Raw genomic sequence first — 16,418 nt, forward strand, 5'->3', positions numbered from 1 at the left:
AATTTAAACGTGTGTTGCTTAAACCAGTAAATTTTAATTAAATGCTACAGATCATCTACAAACATCACTGTACAGGGGCAGCTGACACAGTTAATCCAGTGTCAATGTATTTTTGCCATGAAGAAGAAATAAGAGAGAAAGCCAGGAAAAGAAACAGCAGAAAAGAAACATATGTTTAGAAGATGTAAGTATTCTGAAATATTCCAGTAAGCTTCACACTATGCTGCATGCAGCATACTGTGCTTTTAACATAAAGAATAAAAAGCAATTTTTGCCTGTCAGATACATACCAAAACAGAGTACCTAAACCATGCCACCCACAGTCCAATCGAAACGCAAGCCAATGTATATTTGTTCAGATTCAAGAAATACATCAACAAAATAAATACCCTTCATTTGGGGGTAAGTTAAAACCTGATAGAATTTCCTCAGCCTCTTACCCAGGAGTTTTGCAATGATGTAAACTGCCTGTCCCCACAAGAAAAATTTTCCGTCACATCCACTGTTACTGGGAAACCGTTTCTGACTGCCAGGGTTCTTCTTCTCCAGTTCAACGAAATCAGCTGGCACATAGTAATACTTGGGTACAACAGGACACCCTATGGAGTTTTAAAATAAGTAAAGTAAGCAAATAAATTCCACTTCCCTCATTATTTGTTTGTAGCTTCATAATAAAGCTAAAGTGGATTGAAAACCAGGAAAATTCGTATCCTAGCAACAATCTGACTGAACAGAAATGACTGCTGCCATTCACTGTTATCTTGCAAAACCTTAATCACCGTGGGAAACCCAGAGTAATAATAAACTACTTATTTGTTTACTGAACATTTCCACATAAAAAAGGACATGGATCTGTTGGAACAAGTCCAGAGGAGGGCCACGAGGATGGTCAGGGGACTGGAGCACCTCCAGTATGAAGATCGGCTGAGAAAGTTGGGGCTGTTCAGCCTGGAGAAGAGAAGGCTGCGTGGAGACCTCAGAGCAGCCTTCTAAGTATCTGAAGGGGGCATACAGGGATGCTGGGGAGGGACTCTTCATTAGGGACTGTAGTGGTAGGACAAGGGATAATGGGTTAAAACTTAAACAAAAACAAAAAAACCCAACACAAACCAAAACCACCCCACAACACACACCAACAAACACCCCCACAAAACAACAACCCCAACCCAACAAACAACATAATTCCTCCCCAGAACGCACACGCTATCTGTGTAGCACTTTACTGTGCAAGAAGAAAAACAATAAAGCAAACTGCAGTACAAGTAACAAACCATAACCGAAACAAATGAAAAATGCATCACGGTGAAACAGTTAGGGTGTTTTTCCCCACGCTTACCAGCAGCTCAATATCCAATAAATTTTAAAGCTAAAATCTTGGCCAAAAGTAGTCAACCATTTAATTACATGAAATTTATAATTTTTTGGATGTACAGAAAAACAAGTTAAAATGAGGATTTTCGTTTTGAAGCATTATGAAACAAAATGGCGTAAATTCTTCATAGGAAGGCAGCGTATCTTGCATCTAGAGTTACACCACAGCTATTACTGATTATTGTGGATCAACAACCTCTGCTTCAACATTTTTTAAGTGGACAAGACTTACGAATTTTGGAATATAATTACAATTGACTGACCTAATTATATGCAATACAAAAACAAATTAATATGCTTTTTGCAAAATTTTGAATTTATCTGGATAAAGAACATATCATGAAGAGAATGTTGTAGTGTCTATTTGATTAGACAAAAAAAAAACCCCAAACTGTCAAGAAGCTGAAAAAAATTGAAAACTGAAAGGTCCCAGAGATGGAATATTCAAATGAGTGAGGTATCAAAACACACCCAGAAATTCTGATATGAGATACTCATGATGATATTCAACAAGAGGAACCACAAGATTAATTTAGTGTCCATAGAACTTCACACATCCATTAATAATTAGAAAAAAGAAATTATCAGCAATGTCAGAGTATTTCCTATGCAATAAAAATTTGGCAACAAAATTACAGAAACTAGTTCACTTCAAGACAGTCTAGGTTTAAAGAACAAGTCAGACTAAAATATTCTGCATCTACTTCTGTAACTGTAGCACAGATGTCAAGAACAAGTGACTAAAGATGCTGAGATCTAAAATTGGATCGTCGGTATATTGAAGCTTGTCCTGTTCTCAGGCCATTTTTTTTCCCCTCCCACTCAAACTTACGGCCTTTCTCTTGTTTCTGTTCTTTTATTTCAACAGAATTTTGGATGGATGTGCCTGTAGGCCACCAATAGCCTTGTCTGCAGTTCCACCAAAATTCTGGAGCGCACAATTTAAGAGAACATTTGTATTAAAATTAACACATTGCCACTTTCACTGCTCTGAGCCAGAAACAATTTCATATGCACACACCAAATTATTTTTTAAGTCTTGTGAATTTAAGTGACAATGAATGACATGAGTAATTCTCAGCTGTATCCAGGTGGAACATTGAAACAACCTGACAGTTGGTAGTTAGTTTTTTCCTGCAAAGTCAAAGTGAACTTTGTACATAATGAAGAATAGGTGAAAGAGGGCAGGAAAGATGGGATACAGTGTAAATCTTGTATTTTATAAGAATCATTTGTATAATGTAATGTACATAATATATATGTCAATCTCACATATATCAAAAGCATTTTCCCCTATAGCATTACTTTTATTATCACACTTTATGATACAAGGTACCTACATGAAAGAGGTTATTTCACTGCTAGTATTTTTATCATCAGGAAACACTTCTCCTTTGCTCTGACTGCAGTATCCATTAATAGAAATCTCAATATTTTAATAATTTAAGATTCATAAAAAGCTACTGTGTTTCAGAAGAATGATTATCAGATAATACCTTCACATGTATGTTGAAGCAAAGGATCCAGAAGATCCTGATACTCCTTTACTTGTGCAGGATTTCCTCTAAAAACTCCTAAAAATAACAGAAAGAAAGAATTGATTTAATGGAAGAAAGAACTTTTCCATCAGCTTAATGTTCATAAGAGAAGAAAACTCTTGTGTCTATTTTTCAATGGGGTAGTGCCTGCACACTAAGTAATTCATGGAAAGTAAAAGACTAAACTGTAGATCCTCAGTTAGACTACTGTAGCTAAATCTCACAAGGATCATGAGTCAATCACATTATTTATTAGCTTAAACTGAAATTGATGGCAAGTTACATAGGGTAGTAAAGCTGTGAACTTACAGAGGGTCAGGAACAGGACACAGACAACCAGCCCAACAAGCTGCAAATAACCTCCTTAACTATAGCAGAATGAAGAAGCAGAACTTGTGTGCCGGTGTGGTGACAAACAGGCTGGTTCTAAATCTTTAAGACAGAGATGAAAACTGACCTAGGAGTGAGCTGCCTAGAAATCCTCATGAATAAATACAAAAATGAATAAGAAAATGAACATAAGCTGGCAGTGTGCGCTTGCAGCCCAGAAAGCCAACCGCATTCTGGGCTGCATCAAAAGGAGCGTGACAGCAGGTCGAAGGAGGTGATCCTGCCCCTCTATTCTGCTCTCGTGAGACCTCACCATGAGTATTGTGTGCAGTTCTGGTGTCCTCAACATAAAAAGGACATGGATCTGTTGGAACAAGTCCAGAGGAGGGCCACGAGGATGATCAGGGGACCGGAGCACCTCCTGTATGAAGATAGGCTGAGAAAGTTGGGGCTGTTCATCCTGGAGAAGGCTGCATGGAGACCTCATAGCAGCCTCCAAAGTACCTGAAGGGGGCCTATAGGGATGCTGGGGAGGGACTCCTGATTAGGGACGGTAGCGATAGGACAAGGGGTGATGGCCTTAAAGTGAAGTGGAGAAAGTGCAGGTTAGCTAGAAGTGCGGATGGTGAGGCACTGGAATGGGCTGCCCAGGGAGGTTGTGAATGCTCCATCCCTGGCAGTGTTCAAGGCCAGGTTGAACAAGGCCTTGGGTGAGATGGTTTAGTGTGAGGTGTCCCTGCCCATGGCAGGGGGGCTGGAACTTGATGATCTTAAGGTCCTTTCCAACCCTAACTATTCTATGCTTCTATGATTCTAAAAGGAATCTGAAGTAGTTAATGGAACAATTTCCCTCCAAAGACTTTTAGATGGAGTGTTTACACTGATAAGCTAATAGCTATTTTATCTTCACATCATAGAGGTTCAGAACAGCTGACACACCTTGATATATTGAACAGAATAGACAACTCTTTGTGATAATGTTTTGGGGAAGAAACTGTTACATTTGGCAGTACCAATATCTTAAATGTTTTTCTACCAGAACTTAAGTGATTCCAAAACAAATCTGATGAACATCATCAGTGTTCAGTTCATCAGAAGTTCTATGAAAAGATGTATGAAAAATACTGAAAGCATTTCTGTTCAAGCAAAACATGGATGAGCCTGACAAGTCACACTGACATTTTAAAATAGAACATTTAACACTGAAAGGGGAACAACTTAGATGAAACCTCTTCATTGCAGTCCCAACCCACACCATTCTATGATTCTACCTTTCATTTCTTTCCAGTTTTCCTTTGCAATTACCATATTCTTCCATATTATTATAAATAGCTAAGTTTCCCTCCGTACATTATCCTAGAATGCTACCATAATCCTCTACATTCAATCTGAAATTTCCAAAATGCTATTGAAATATGTCTTATCAAAAAAAGTCATGTTGATTTAGTTTAATCCATTCCCACAGCTATAAATGCATAGCTGCTACCAAGAGAGTCCTAATCATTTCCTTTGGAGAGAAATCCCAACGAGGGGAAAAAAAATTCCCCCAAAAAACCCAAGAAGAAAAACCAGCTTTTTTGAATTCTTGTGGGTGAACTCTGAAATACAAAAACAAGACAAAAGAAAATAAGAAACTAACCCACTGAGAACAAATATACCAGACCACCTTTATTACAAAAAAAGTTTAGATATGTTTTTTGTTAGATAAGTTTAGGTGTATCTGATATATATTTATCTGTATATGCACAGATGCATTTATGTATATGATGTTTAGATAACTTTGTTGTTCATTTTTAAGTTTTGAGATACTTTGTTTGTTTTTGTGGGTTTTTTACATATATGTATATTGTTACATACAATTCACAAGAAATTACCTTTTGTTATTTCAAGAAAAGCCAACGAACATTTCTACTGAAAAGACAGACTGCAATAGAAAACTGGAATTTGACTACTGTATACAGATTTCATTTCGTAGGTCTTCAACGCTCTATTAAAAACCAAAGCTTCACAAGTTTTGTTCATGACATTTTAAAATCTTCCCAAGTATATATATATATATGTATATATATAGGAAATGAAATCACTTGTTACAAGAAACAAACACAGTAAAAGTTTGCACACAGAAAAGACTGTTAAGTGACATGCTGCTGAACTATTTCAAAACACTTGAGCACAGCCAGAACATGCTCAAGTTTTCTGAAAATACGATATTCTGAATATCTGTAATTTAATCTTATTGGCTGATGCTATAGGGGATGATAAGATAACACTTATGTGATAATACAATTGCTTTGATATCAAGAATCATCTAGACAACAGTTGGATAGTAACAATCATCATCCATGAAGAATAAAACAATACTATTATAATAATATTACTATATAATAACAACACCAATATAATTACATAATACTAATATAATACTACTACTTAGTACTATTAAAAAATGCATAATCAATTCAGTAATTCAGTAATACCTACTACCAGAACTGTTTTAACTCTCCATGTCTAAGAAAACCTAAAAGGCTGTCATTGAGAAACCAGGAAAGTTGAAGACTAATTAGTTTGACTTACAAGAGAAAAGACAAGTACATATATAGTTACTTGACCATGCTCTGCTAATCTTTAAAAAAGTAAATGATGAAAGAAATTTTGCTGATGTGAAAAAACCGAGGGATTAGGGGCTATAATTTACAGGACACTCTCCTTCCTTACTGAACGAAGCACTGTCCCACCATTACACATGTAACAAAATCCAGTTCTCAGGAGTTACCTAGATATTCAGTAACTTAATACACCGCTGAGATATTTAGTGTCACTGCATTACAATTTATTTTGGCAGGACAGGACAATCATTTTGTACCTTTCCACTAAGGGCTCATCTCTCAAATGCCTTTAAAGAACAAGAATGTAAAGCTATACTTACCATCAATTATCATGAAAATAAAAAACAGAGGGAATTCACACTCAATGCCATCAAAAAGCTGAAAAGAATAAAAATTAATCAGACATTTAATCTCTTTTTTTTTGGTTTTTTTTTAGAAATATATTTGAGTATCCCATTGAATAATTTCAAAGCAACAAAATACAAACAAAAAAAAAATTACAAAGCAACAAAATATTTTTCAAAGACATCAGCTTCTCATTTAGGTTACAGCTTCTTAATTCATGGGCACTTTAACTGTCCTCTGCCTCATACTCAAGCAGAATTTTTATATAATCTATATATTTTTATATATTTTTATATAATCTATGCTTTCTTTTCCAGAAACTACTGGGGAGGAAAGAAACGTAAATTTTGATTTAGATAACCTTTACTGATAAATATTGTGGTCAAAAGCAGCATTGTTTTCTATACACTCAGGCTGTAGGCAGCCGTGAAATTAAAATAATAAATAATTTCCTTATTTATGTGAAATCAGCTGTACCCTAAATGCACATGGAAGCACATTCACTACAAAACAATCAACAACCAACTTGCTGACTTAGCACTCTCTCAAAACTGCACATGACAAACTACAAAATGCACCTCCTTTCACTTGAAGCAATTAGGCATCACTGTGCAATTCTAACTGCAAATACTGGTGGGTGTGTCTGGTTTGGTTTACTATTTCTTTTCTTTTTTGGGGGGGGGATGATGGGGAAGGGGATTTTGTTTTGGTGCAAGTTTTCTGTTGTTTTTTTGTTGTTCGTTTGTCCTTACATAGGCCACATATGCTTTTACCTTAATTTCTGCTGGTTTATAATAACGTCGCGTTTTGTCCTCCAGTGCTGTTCCATACCCATCTCTCAGAAATCTTTTAAACCCATATTTTCCTTTCAATTTTCTAATAATTTTATCTAGTGTTTGACTGAACAAAACCTCATCATCCAAAGCAAATGCAGGATAACTAAGACAGGGCAGAAGAGCTGCATCAGTATTCTGTAGAAGGAGAGGGAGAAATAGCATATGACAAATTCAATTAGATCTCTGACAATTATTTGACGCACAAAACAAAACCTGTTTAACTTACTACTGAAATATACATTTGGAACATTATCAAAACTGCAGAGCAAATACATTAGAGTACAAGACATACTAAAGATGCATAAGGATAAATGACAAACACGATATTCGGGTATATGATTTAAAGGAGATCTCATCTGACCCAGAATCTAACCTGATTTACAGTTGATAATCTGTAGCAAGTAAGGCAATACATTCCTGAACTTTGTGGGCTTAGAAACCCAAAGTATCCTCCAGGTTATTCCTGGAGGCAACACAAACATTTTGGTATTCCATGCTCAAGAATAATCACATTTTATAAAGGTGCAATGCTGAGAAGTAACTATGATTAAACCATCATTTCTGAAAAGCTTCTTCAGGAATGTTCTTCAGGTGCTGTAACAAACAAGCCCATCTGATTTACAATTAAGGTGATACGGGAATGTTTTCCAGAAAAAATATGAGCAGCATTTCTCAGGAACCATGTACAACTACCATGATTAAAATCACAGATTACTAACTAGTGCATTACCTGTACAAGTAAGCTTGCAGAAATACAAATAGAAGTAATTTTAATTCAGGTATCATGCACTGTTCTGATACTCCTTTCTGCTGATACATCCAAAATACTCAGCCATTTAAAATACCCATTTGTGGCAATATTATTAATGAGAACCAATAAAAGGAAAAATAAGGACACAAAGATTGCTTTCATAGCATGAATAATTTACGAAACCACCTTCTCTTTAAATATTTCAAGTCTTCAGCGACTAATAAACAGCAAGAGTTCTAAAAGACCAGTAGACTCCACAAAAGTAGCTGACAGTGCCTTTTATTTTTATTATCTAGTATCACAACTCTGCTATAATTCTTCTACACAAGTAAACTACTAATGTTGAAGATTAATAGTCTGTTTCATGAATAAAAATGTCACTATACCCCAGAATGAACAAAAAAATCGCAACTCCTGGTGCTATCAGTGGCTAACAAGGCAGGAAAGGGAAAGACCAAGGGTGTTGTGGGGAGCCAGACAGGCAGGTCAACGCCCCCTTAGAGCAGGGTACAAGTCACCACACATCCTTATAATGTGATGAGGGGTGATGGTTTTAAACTAAAAGACAGATCTGAGCTGGATGTGATAAAGAAATGAGGGTATAACACTGGCACAGGTTGCCCAGAGAGGTGGTAGATGTGCTATCCCTCCAGACATTCAAGGCCAGCCTAAACGTGGCTCTGGGCTATCTGACCTAGTTGAAGGTGTCCCTGCCCATAGAGGGGGTTGGACCAGATGATCTCTGAAGGTGCCTCCAACCCGAACTATTCTATGATTCTTTATTATCACTCATTTTAAATTACTGATTTTCGAAGAACAAATTTACCTTTCATGCGAGTACTTAAGTAAGATATTTTTAGTCTATGTCACTTAGATTTACTCACTGGGGAAATACTTATTTGTAGCAGTAGCTTATAATAAGAAGAAATCTTCTTTATTCAGCAATTTATAATAAACCAGCCTTAAAGGCGTTATTTTCTAGACAAAAGAACAAATTAATGCTAAATCAAGGTATTAAAAAAAACAGGAAGTGACTATATAATGGAAACTAGACCAAAAGAAAAACAATCATCAAGACTGCAACCCCTACTTAAGTTACTGCAGTTCATTTTAAATTTGTTTAGAAAGCTACCAACAGGCTGCCACTTTAACTTAAAAATTTATAAAATAAAAAATGCCATTTTAGTTGCACTTCAGAGAAACACCTACATCACAGTGACATTTAGGAAGCAAAAATATAACATCTTCCCAGCAAATGTCTTGTCCTAAGCAGAACTTAATGGCCACCATAGAACTAAGGATTATGTTTGTATCCATTTTCTTTTTCCACACTGTTAAGGTGAATTTCAAGTAATTACTTACATGAGACCTTGACTCGCGAGGTAGCAATGAACAGAGAGTCTGCCTGTTACGGTTATGGGCATCAAAATCCACAAATATAACAGACCAAGAGCAGCCCTGTAAACAGAACACCAAATTTATTTAAGTGGAAGGGAAGAAAGGCTATCATCTCCTGTTGAAACTAACTGGTTCTTTGCTTTTATTTAGGTTATGTTGTAATAGTCTGGCTACAGGTAATTTTAATCAGAAAATGTAACACAACATCAAACTGAAAATATTTTATATGTGCAAACGTATTTAAATAAACCTGAATCCAATGGCTTTATCTAATACTGATTATGAATTATATGATTCATTAAAGCTATGAATTCTTCCATTAATTCCTGCAAAAATAATTATTGTATAAGGACAAAAGAACCCCACAAAACAGTTGTCCCTGTTTGTGACTGAAGGAAGTGTTCCAAATAGTGATATTTCCTTACAAGTCCCTTAGAACACAAATAATTGGATATTTACCTGAGGTAGTGCTTTGGAAAAATGCTTTCTTAGCAAATAAAAATGTCCTGCTTTTCAGCTAGTGCAATACCTGTTATCAGCATCTACTCCTTAGCAAGACCCATTTCCTAGTAAGATTCTGTAGTTTTACAGTGCATCTGTCTACTTTTTGACACTTCCTGAAACACTCAGAAAAATTCCTGCAGCTGAAATACTGTTCAAACAGGATCAACAAAAAATAATATCAGTAGGTTGCTTCTTGGAAACTCAGTGCAGTATGCTATAGAATCATACAATAGGTAGGGCTGGAAAGGACCTTAAGATCATCAAGTTCCAACCCCCCTGCCGTGGGCAGGGACACCTCACACTGAACTGTGCCATCCAAGGCTCTGTCCAACCTGGCCTCGGACACTGCCAGGCATGGAGCATTCACAACCTCCTTGGGCAACCTATTCCAGTGCCTCACCACCCTAACAGGAAAGAATTTCCTCCTTAAATTCAACCTAAACTTTCCCTGTTTAAGTTTTAATCCATTACCCCTTGTCATATCACTACAGTCCCTAATGAAGAGTCCCTCCCCATCATTCTTCATATGGGAGGGGCTCCAGCCCCCTGACCATCCTCGTGGCCCTCCTCTGGACTTGTTCCAACAGTTCCATGTCTTTTTACGTTGAGGACACCAGAACTGCACACGATACTCCAGGTGAGGTCTCACGAGAGCAGAATAAAGGGGCAGGATCACCTCTTTCGACCTGCTGGTCGTGCTCCTTTTGATGCAGCCCAGGATACGGTTGGCTTTCTGGGCTGCAAGCGCACACCAAAGCCAGCTCATGTTCATTTTCTCATCGACCAACACCCCCAAGTCCTTCTCTGCAGGGCTGCTCTGAATCTCTTCTCTACCCAACCTGTAGCTGTGTCTGGGATTGCTCCCACCCAGGGATAGGGCCTTGCACTTGTCATGGTTAAACTTCGTGAGGTTGGCATCAGCCCACCTCACAAGCGTGTCAAGGTGCCTCTGGATGGCATTCCTTCCCTCCAGCATATCAACCGAACCACACAGCTTGGTGTCATTGGCAAACTTGCTGAAGGCACACTCAATCCCACTGTCCATGTCACTGACAAAGATGCTGAACAAGACTGGTCCCAACACCGATCCCTGAGGGACACCACTTGTTACTGGTCTCCAGCCAGACACTGAGCCATTGACCACAACTCTTCGTGTGCGGCCATCCAGCCAGTTCTTTATCCACCAAGCAGTCCATCCATCAAACTGATGTCTCTCCAATTTAGAGGCAAGGATGTCGTGTGGGACAGTGCTGAATGCTTTGCACAAGCCCAGGTAGATGACATCAACTGCTCTACCTCTGTCCTTCAATTCCGTAGCCCCATCAGAGAAGGCCATCAAATTAGTTAGGCAGGATTTCCCCTTAGTGAAGCCACGCTGGCTGTCACCAAGCACCTCATTGTTTTTCATGTGCCTTAGCATGCCTTGCAGGAGAATCTGCTCCAAGATTTTGCCAGGCACAGAGATGAGACGGACTGGTCTGTAGTTCCCTGGGTCACTAATTTTCCCCTTCTTGAAAATGGCGGTTATACTTCCCTTTTAGCAGTTGTCTGGAACTTCACCTGACTGCCACGATTGTTCAAATATCATGGACAGTGGCTTAGCAACTCTTGGTGCTCAAGAGTGTGAAGAAGGTAAAGATTGTAGATGTTTTCTTCTGAAACACAGACAATGTGTGCATAATGTCTGATCATTGTTTAAGATCCTTACTAGCTCCTAGCTCTTAATGCATAACTTCAGCTTTTACGATGTATATAGAGTAAATCAAAACAAGACCAAATGGCTAAGTCTTTTTGAAACAGTGCATCTGTGTATGCATAAAGAGCACTCTAATACTTCTCCACTGAGGCAAACAGCCATCAAAATTTCCTGAGGAGTGGATTCTAAACACAACAACTCACCACAGTACTAGTACAAATACATAGATGCAAAAAACCCCCTCCACAAACTAAACCCAAACCCTCACAAACCTCTCCACAAATACTGAATGCCTAAGTCTACAGAATCAGAAATCCTTGTTTAGGAGGTTCTCCTGTTTTATGGCATAAGACAAAGAAGGTTCTAATAACAATAAGTGCTACAGCTTTTCATCAGTAGTTAAGTTTTTTAATAGACTGTACTTCTAGATCAGCTGCTTACTATTTAAATCAAATTGTAACTTACAGTTTTCATCACAGGCATCTGAATAGGTCTAAAAAGTTTTAGTTTAACGTTTAGTTTTAGGTGAATAAACCATAAGGAAGAACTTTTTGTTTGACAGTGCTTACAATTACTCTATATTGTTGTTTTGATCCATGTGTTCCATTTTACCAATAGAAAAATGGCAACACAAATAACTAGGAATGTTTTAACAAATCAAGCAGTACAGAAGGGAACTTGGAACATAATTTGGACTGTCTCCAAGTTACACTTTTATAGTTTACACTCATTAGCTTATACTCATTACCTCACACAAAGAGCACCTGAGAATTTCCTTTACTCACCATTTACAACTTCTCTCCTTTATACTATTTACCTTATGGCAAAGCAGTGCATTTAAACAAGTATATCTGCAACAGCTATATTTGCAATCTGACTTACAAGATAAAAGGAGAGCACAGATATTAAAAAAAAAATACATACTGCAGCCTGAAGCCACCAAGAATATGCAGAAACTTTATTCAAAAATTAAACAAATATAACTTCAAGGGTTTGGAACTACATGACCTTTAAGGTGCCTTCCAATCCAAACTATTCTGTGAAGTTCACAATATAAAATTACAAAAGTTCAAAAGGACTGTACATCACCTAACTGAAGAAAGAAAAAATAAATACGCTACTCATGTAAATGCACACCATTTTTTTAAACTAAGTTTTGAATGCTATTCAGCCCTAAGAGATAAAGCCCGTTTCATCGATTAATGTTTAATTTGTGATGATACAGACATTTGGCATACTATTTTTTTAAACTAAGTTTTGAATGCTATTCAGCCCTAAGAAGAGATAAAGCCTGTTTCATCAAGTAATGTTTACTTTCTGACGATACAGACATTTGAGCATGTGATCAAGGTCCACCAGTTACAAATAAAAAAGGACAAGATTCCAAGGAATCACTGTCATATAGAAAGCTTTACTTAGCATACTAAGCCCACTTCATTGTGACTAACCTACCTTCCCTTCTCACAACATACAGACAAAACTCACCAACAAGTTTTCCAACTATTCTACACACACTGACACTATCCAGCTTTCTTTAGCTGCACTCCTACCCCCCATTTCCATTCGTTAATAGCACCAATAGCTTGACAATGACTTTTCTATCTCCATATTTTCTGGACTATTAATCTGGAAGCATATTCGTTTATTTTAGCTACAGGCTACTGTAGAGAGACACCTAAAAAAAAGATGCACGTAGAAGGGGAATACAAGTCAGAGATAAAAAGCTAAGAAAATGCTTGCTTTCTTAACTGATCCAAGCCATCTGATGGGAAAATTGAAGATTTCATTACTATGCAACATAATGAAATTAAAAATCAGTAAAACAGTGGAATTACATACAAGTACCTTCTTTAATATATGGATCAAAAGACATATGAAGGAAGAAGACAGAAGTAAGGTAATGGCTGTAGGTAGAGGTATACTGTATTACAACCAACCAACTCGTTTTCAGAATAAGCTGTGATAATTTTAGAATTTTTTTAAATAAATGTAAGTAATTCTTGTTCCTTAAGGCCACTACTGAATTCTGTACATGAAACAGGAGCAGTTTCCAAACTGACTTCTTTAATGAGAGAAAACAAACATTTGTATTACCTGTTTTCCAAAGAGATTGAAACCATTAATTGCTTCTAAAGCTGCTTTTGCCAGCCCCACAGAGCTGAGAAAACAAAAAGACAATAAAAAAACAGAGGTATCATAATTCAAGCACATACAAAAAAATCCAACACATCTGACAACTTCCAGAGGTATGATCTTTTCTTGATTTTAATTTCATATTTAACCTTTATGTTAATGAAGCGATGAAACAGCAAACTTAGGGTGGTCTGGTGGTGGGTTGTTTTAGGGTGTTTTGGTTGTGTGGGGAGGTCTGTTTGTTTGCTTTAAACAGTTTTCAGCATTTGTCCTCAAATGTCAGAGACTAGCTGGAAAAAATACTTCAGCTCACCACCACCTTGCTACTAGTCATCTGGCATATATTTCAAGGTCTTGCTAATAGTGTATTAACAGAAAATTTATTTCAGCACAATTTTTCAACCTAACTCTCCAGCGTTAAAATTTAAAGGACTGATTTCTGACTAACTTTCAATATAATAAAAGAGCTCATCAATCTGGATTCAGAAAAGGAGAACTTTCTGATGTCAACCATATAGTGAAACATCTTTTGTTTGACTTACTTCATGACTAGTATGCACCGCAAAGAAAACAAGACCCTTCAAGTTATCAAGCTCATGCTTAAAGACACTAAGTACTAAAACCGCTAATAATAATTTTAAAATCAAAATATATACTAAAATTTATTAGATTATGAAAACTACATAGTACATATAAAAATATACACAAGAAGACCTTTATGAGGCCTTTTTATTAGAAAAGGTAGTATCTTACTTTCCTTGCATTAAAAAAAATCCTAGTCCTTCTCAATGCACACATACACTTTGGTTGATTTTGGTTTTGGGGGTCTCGCTTGTTTGTTTTTAAAGAAAAGCTCAAGATAAACTAACAGATACCTACATGCATTTGACAGGTTTATAAGAAATATGATGACAGCAAAATTTTGAAATAGTTAGGCAACTTCTCTTGTGCCCATTCAACTGCAATGAGAAGCAAAAGCATTAACATACTCACATAAGAGACTCAATTTCTGCACATCGATTCAAAAATCCTACATGTTAAAGTCACAGGGCATCAAAAAGTAAAATAATAAATGAGCTAGTCCACCACAGAGTTTAAAAACGTAATATACAATACTACCAGATTTCTGACAGTTCTTACATCGAACACAAGCATTTCAAGTAGGGAAAGGATTTTGCACTTCTTACTAACTGGTGACATAAAAGTATAGCAACTAGATATACCACAAAAGTCTAACAGATTAAACAAGTATCTTTTAACTTTTTTTAGGTGACCTGGTAAAAAAGAGCATCCAGTAAAAAAATCCAAACAAACTAACACAAAAAGCCCACTATAGCCTAGTGTAATTCTCCCAGTTTTACTCATAAAACTAAACTTTAAAATATGCCTTTGTCTCCACTATAGCGCCTCTGACAAGGTATCTTTATCTGTCTCTGCTTTGTTTCTACATAAACAAATGCAGTGATTTATTGACACCTAAATGTCTGTCCCAGTTTTGAAGCTTCTCCTTCAGAATCAACTTTCATCTTTCTCCCTAACTGCCCATTTCTTTAGATAGCAGCTCTGCTTTCTAAGTAGTTTGCAATTAATTTGAAATATTTTTAGTTTAAAATGACAATAATAGAAAAGGAAGACAGCATAGTAACAGAAAAGTATGTCTACCTTGTTATCTTTAAAACTCAACAAATCCGAAGCCATATATCAAAAGGGAAAAAAAGAAAAAAACAGAATCAGGCTGACACGACAAAAGATTCAGAGTTAAGGGCACAGATCAACACTGCAGGAAGCCTCTCACCTTAGCAAGGTTAAAATGAATGGAAACAACTGAAAGGTTCATCTTTCCATAAAGCCTTTTCCTATACAGGAGAGAAAGTTGTTCATGCTGTCCTCAGGTAACAATCACTCAGATGCAGCTACCTTGTTTTTTTCCAACTGGGCACAATACCCAAATTTGGAAAAAAAATAAAACAAAACAAACCTAAACACACACACACACACACACACACACACAAAAAGAACTCTCAAACATCTGCACTGCTACGTATACATGTTTGAAAAGCCTGAAGTTTAAAGAATTTGAAAGAGCCTGGGAAAAAAGGAATATGCCATTTAATAGTTTATTTATTAACATAGTAATTCCATGAAATATGCTTAAAAAAAGCCACCCCGGAGGAACACTGGAGAAAAAAAGGTTTTAAAAGTTTATATTCTTCTTTCTCTAAAACTGATTATCCACTTGACCAACCACACTTTCCTTTTTCTTGCCATCTTTGGAATACAAATTATGCTGTACTGCCAAATAACGAAAGTGGAGGGGGGAAAAGTCTGTCAGAGGATCCATGTGACCAGACAACAAGAGAACAACACTGGCAAGGAGATAGTCATGATTATAAAATTGAAGCATTCTTAAGAGTCTGAGGGCTACACTCCGCTTGCAGGGAAAAACAAAATTAACAGCAGTTACAAAAATGTACATTCTGGACAAGACAGCCCCAGATATTTTGTTTATAAAGATAAATAATGAAGTAGCACTGCATTAGAAAAAATACTCAGAAAATACTCTCTAATCCCCAACTTCTGTGTAAGAGGAGTTGTGACAGCATGGACAAACAACTTCACTATTTGTCATAAAAAAATAAAGCAACCAGATTGTCAGGAAACTGCACACAGGAACTGTGCTTTAACCTTTATTCTTCTTTACTCCATGCAGCATCTAGGGATCAGAGCAAACTTTTCACCTTACTGGAAATAAACTGATTTGAACTGTTTACCAATGTAAAATATCAATACTCAAATGTTTACTAGCCAATCCACAATTGATGGGATCCAATTATAATTTACACAGAAATTACTGAAGATAATGGAAAAAATGTAAAATCAGTGCAGTTACAGCATTTGTTTACTTTAAAT

General features: G+C 36.7%; 1 protein-coding gene across 5 annotated transcripts in view; it reads right to left on the minus strand.

Annotated features, from left to right (window-relative positions):
* The window catches only part of PHKB (phosphorylase kinase regulatory subunit beta), a 94,807-nt gene that overhangs the window by 39,898 nt on the left and 38,491 nt on the right, over nucleotides 1-16,418 (minus strand). For all 5 annotated transcript variants that reach the window (XM_061347091.1, XM_061347092.1, XM_061347093.1 and 2 more), the window contains 6 exons: nucleotides 13,470-13,533; nucleotides 9,140-9,235; nucleotides 6,964-7,161; nucleotides 6,166-6,223; nucleotides 2,868-2,945; nucleotides 441-599 (listed from right to left, as the gene is read on the minus strand). In XM_061347091.1, the coding sequence (XP_061203075.1) occupies nucleotides 441-599; nucleotides 2,868-2,945; nucleotides 6,166-6,223; nucleotides 6,964-7,161; nucleotides 9,140-9,235; nucleotides 13,470-13,533 (653 nt within the window). The remainder of the gene's footprint in view (nucleotides 1-440; nucleotides 600-2,867; nucleotides 2,946-6,165; nucleotides 6,224-6,963; nucleotides 7,162-9,139; nucleotides 9,236-13,469; nucleotides 13,534-16,418) is intronic.

Source organism: Neopsephotus bourkii, unplaced genomic scaffold, assembly GCF_033783945.1.
Source record: "Neopsephotus bourkii isolate Nb327-2 ecotype Australia unplaced genomic scaffold, CSIRO-AGI_Nbou_v1 NB_297, whole genome shotgun sequence".
Lineage (NCBI taxonomy): Eukaryota > Metazoa > Chordata > Aves > Psittaciformes > Psittacidae > Neopsephotus > Neopsephotus bourkii.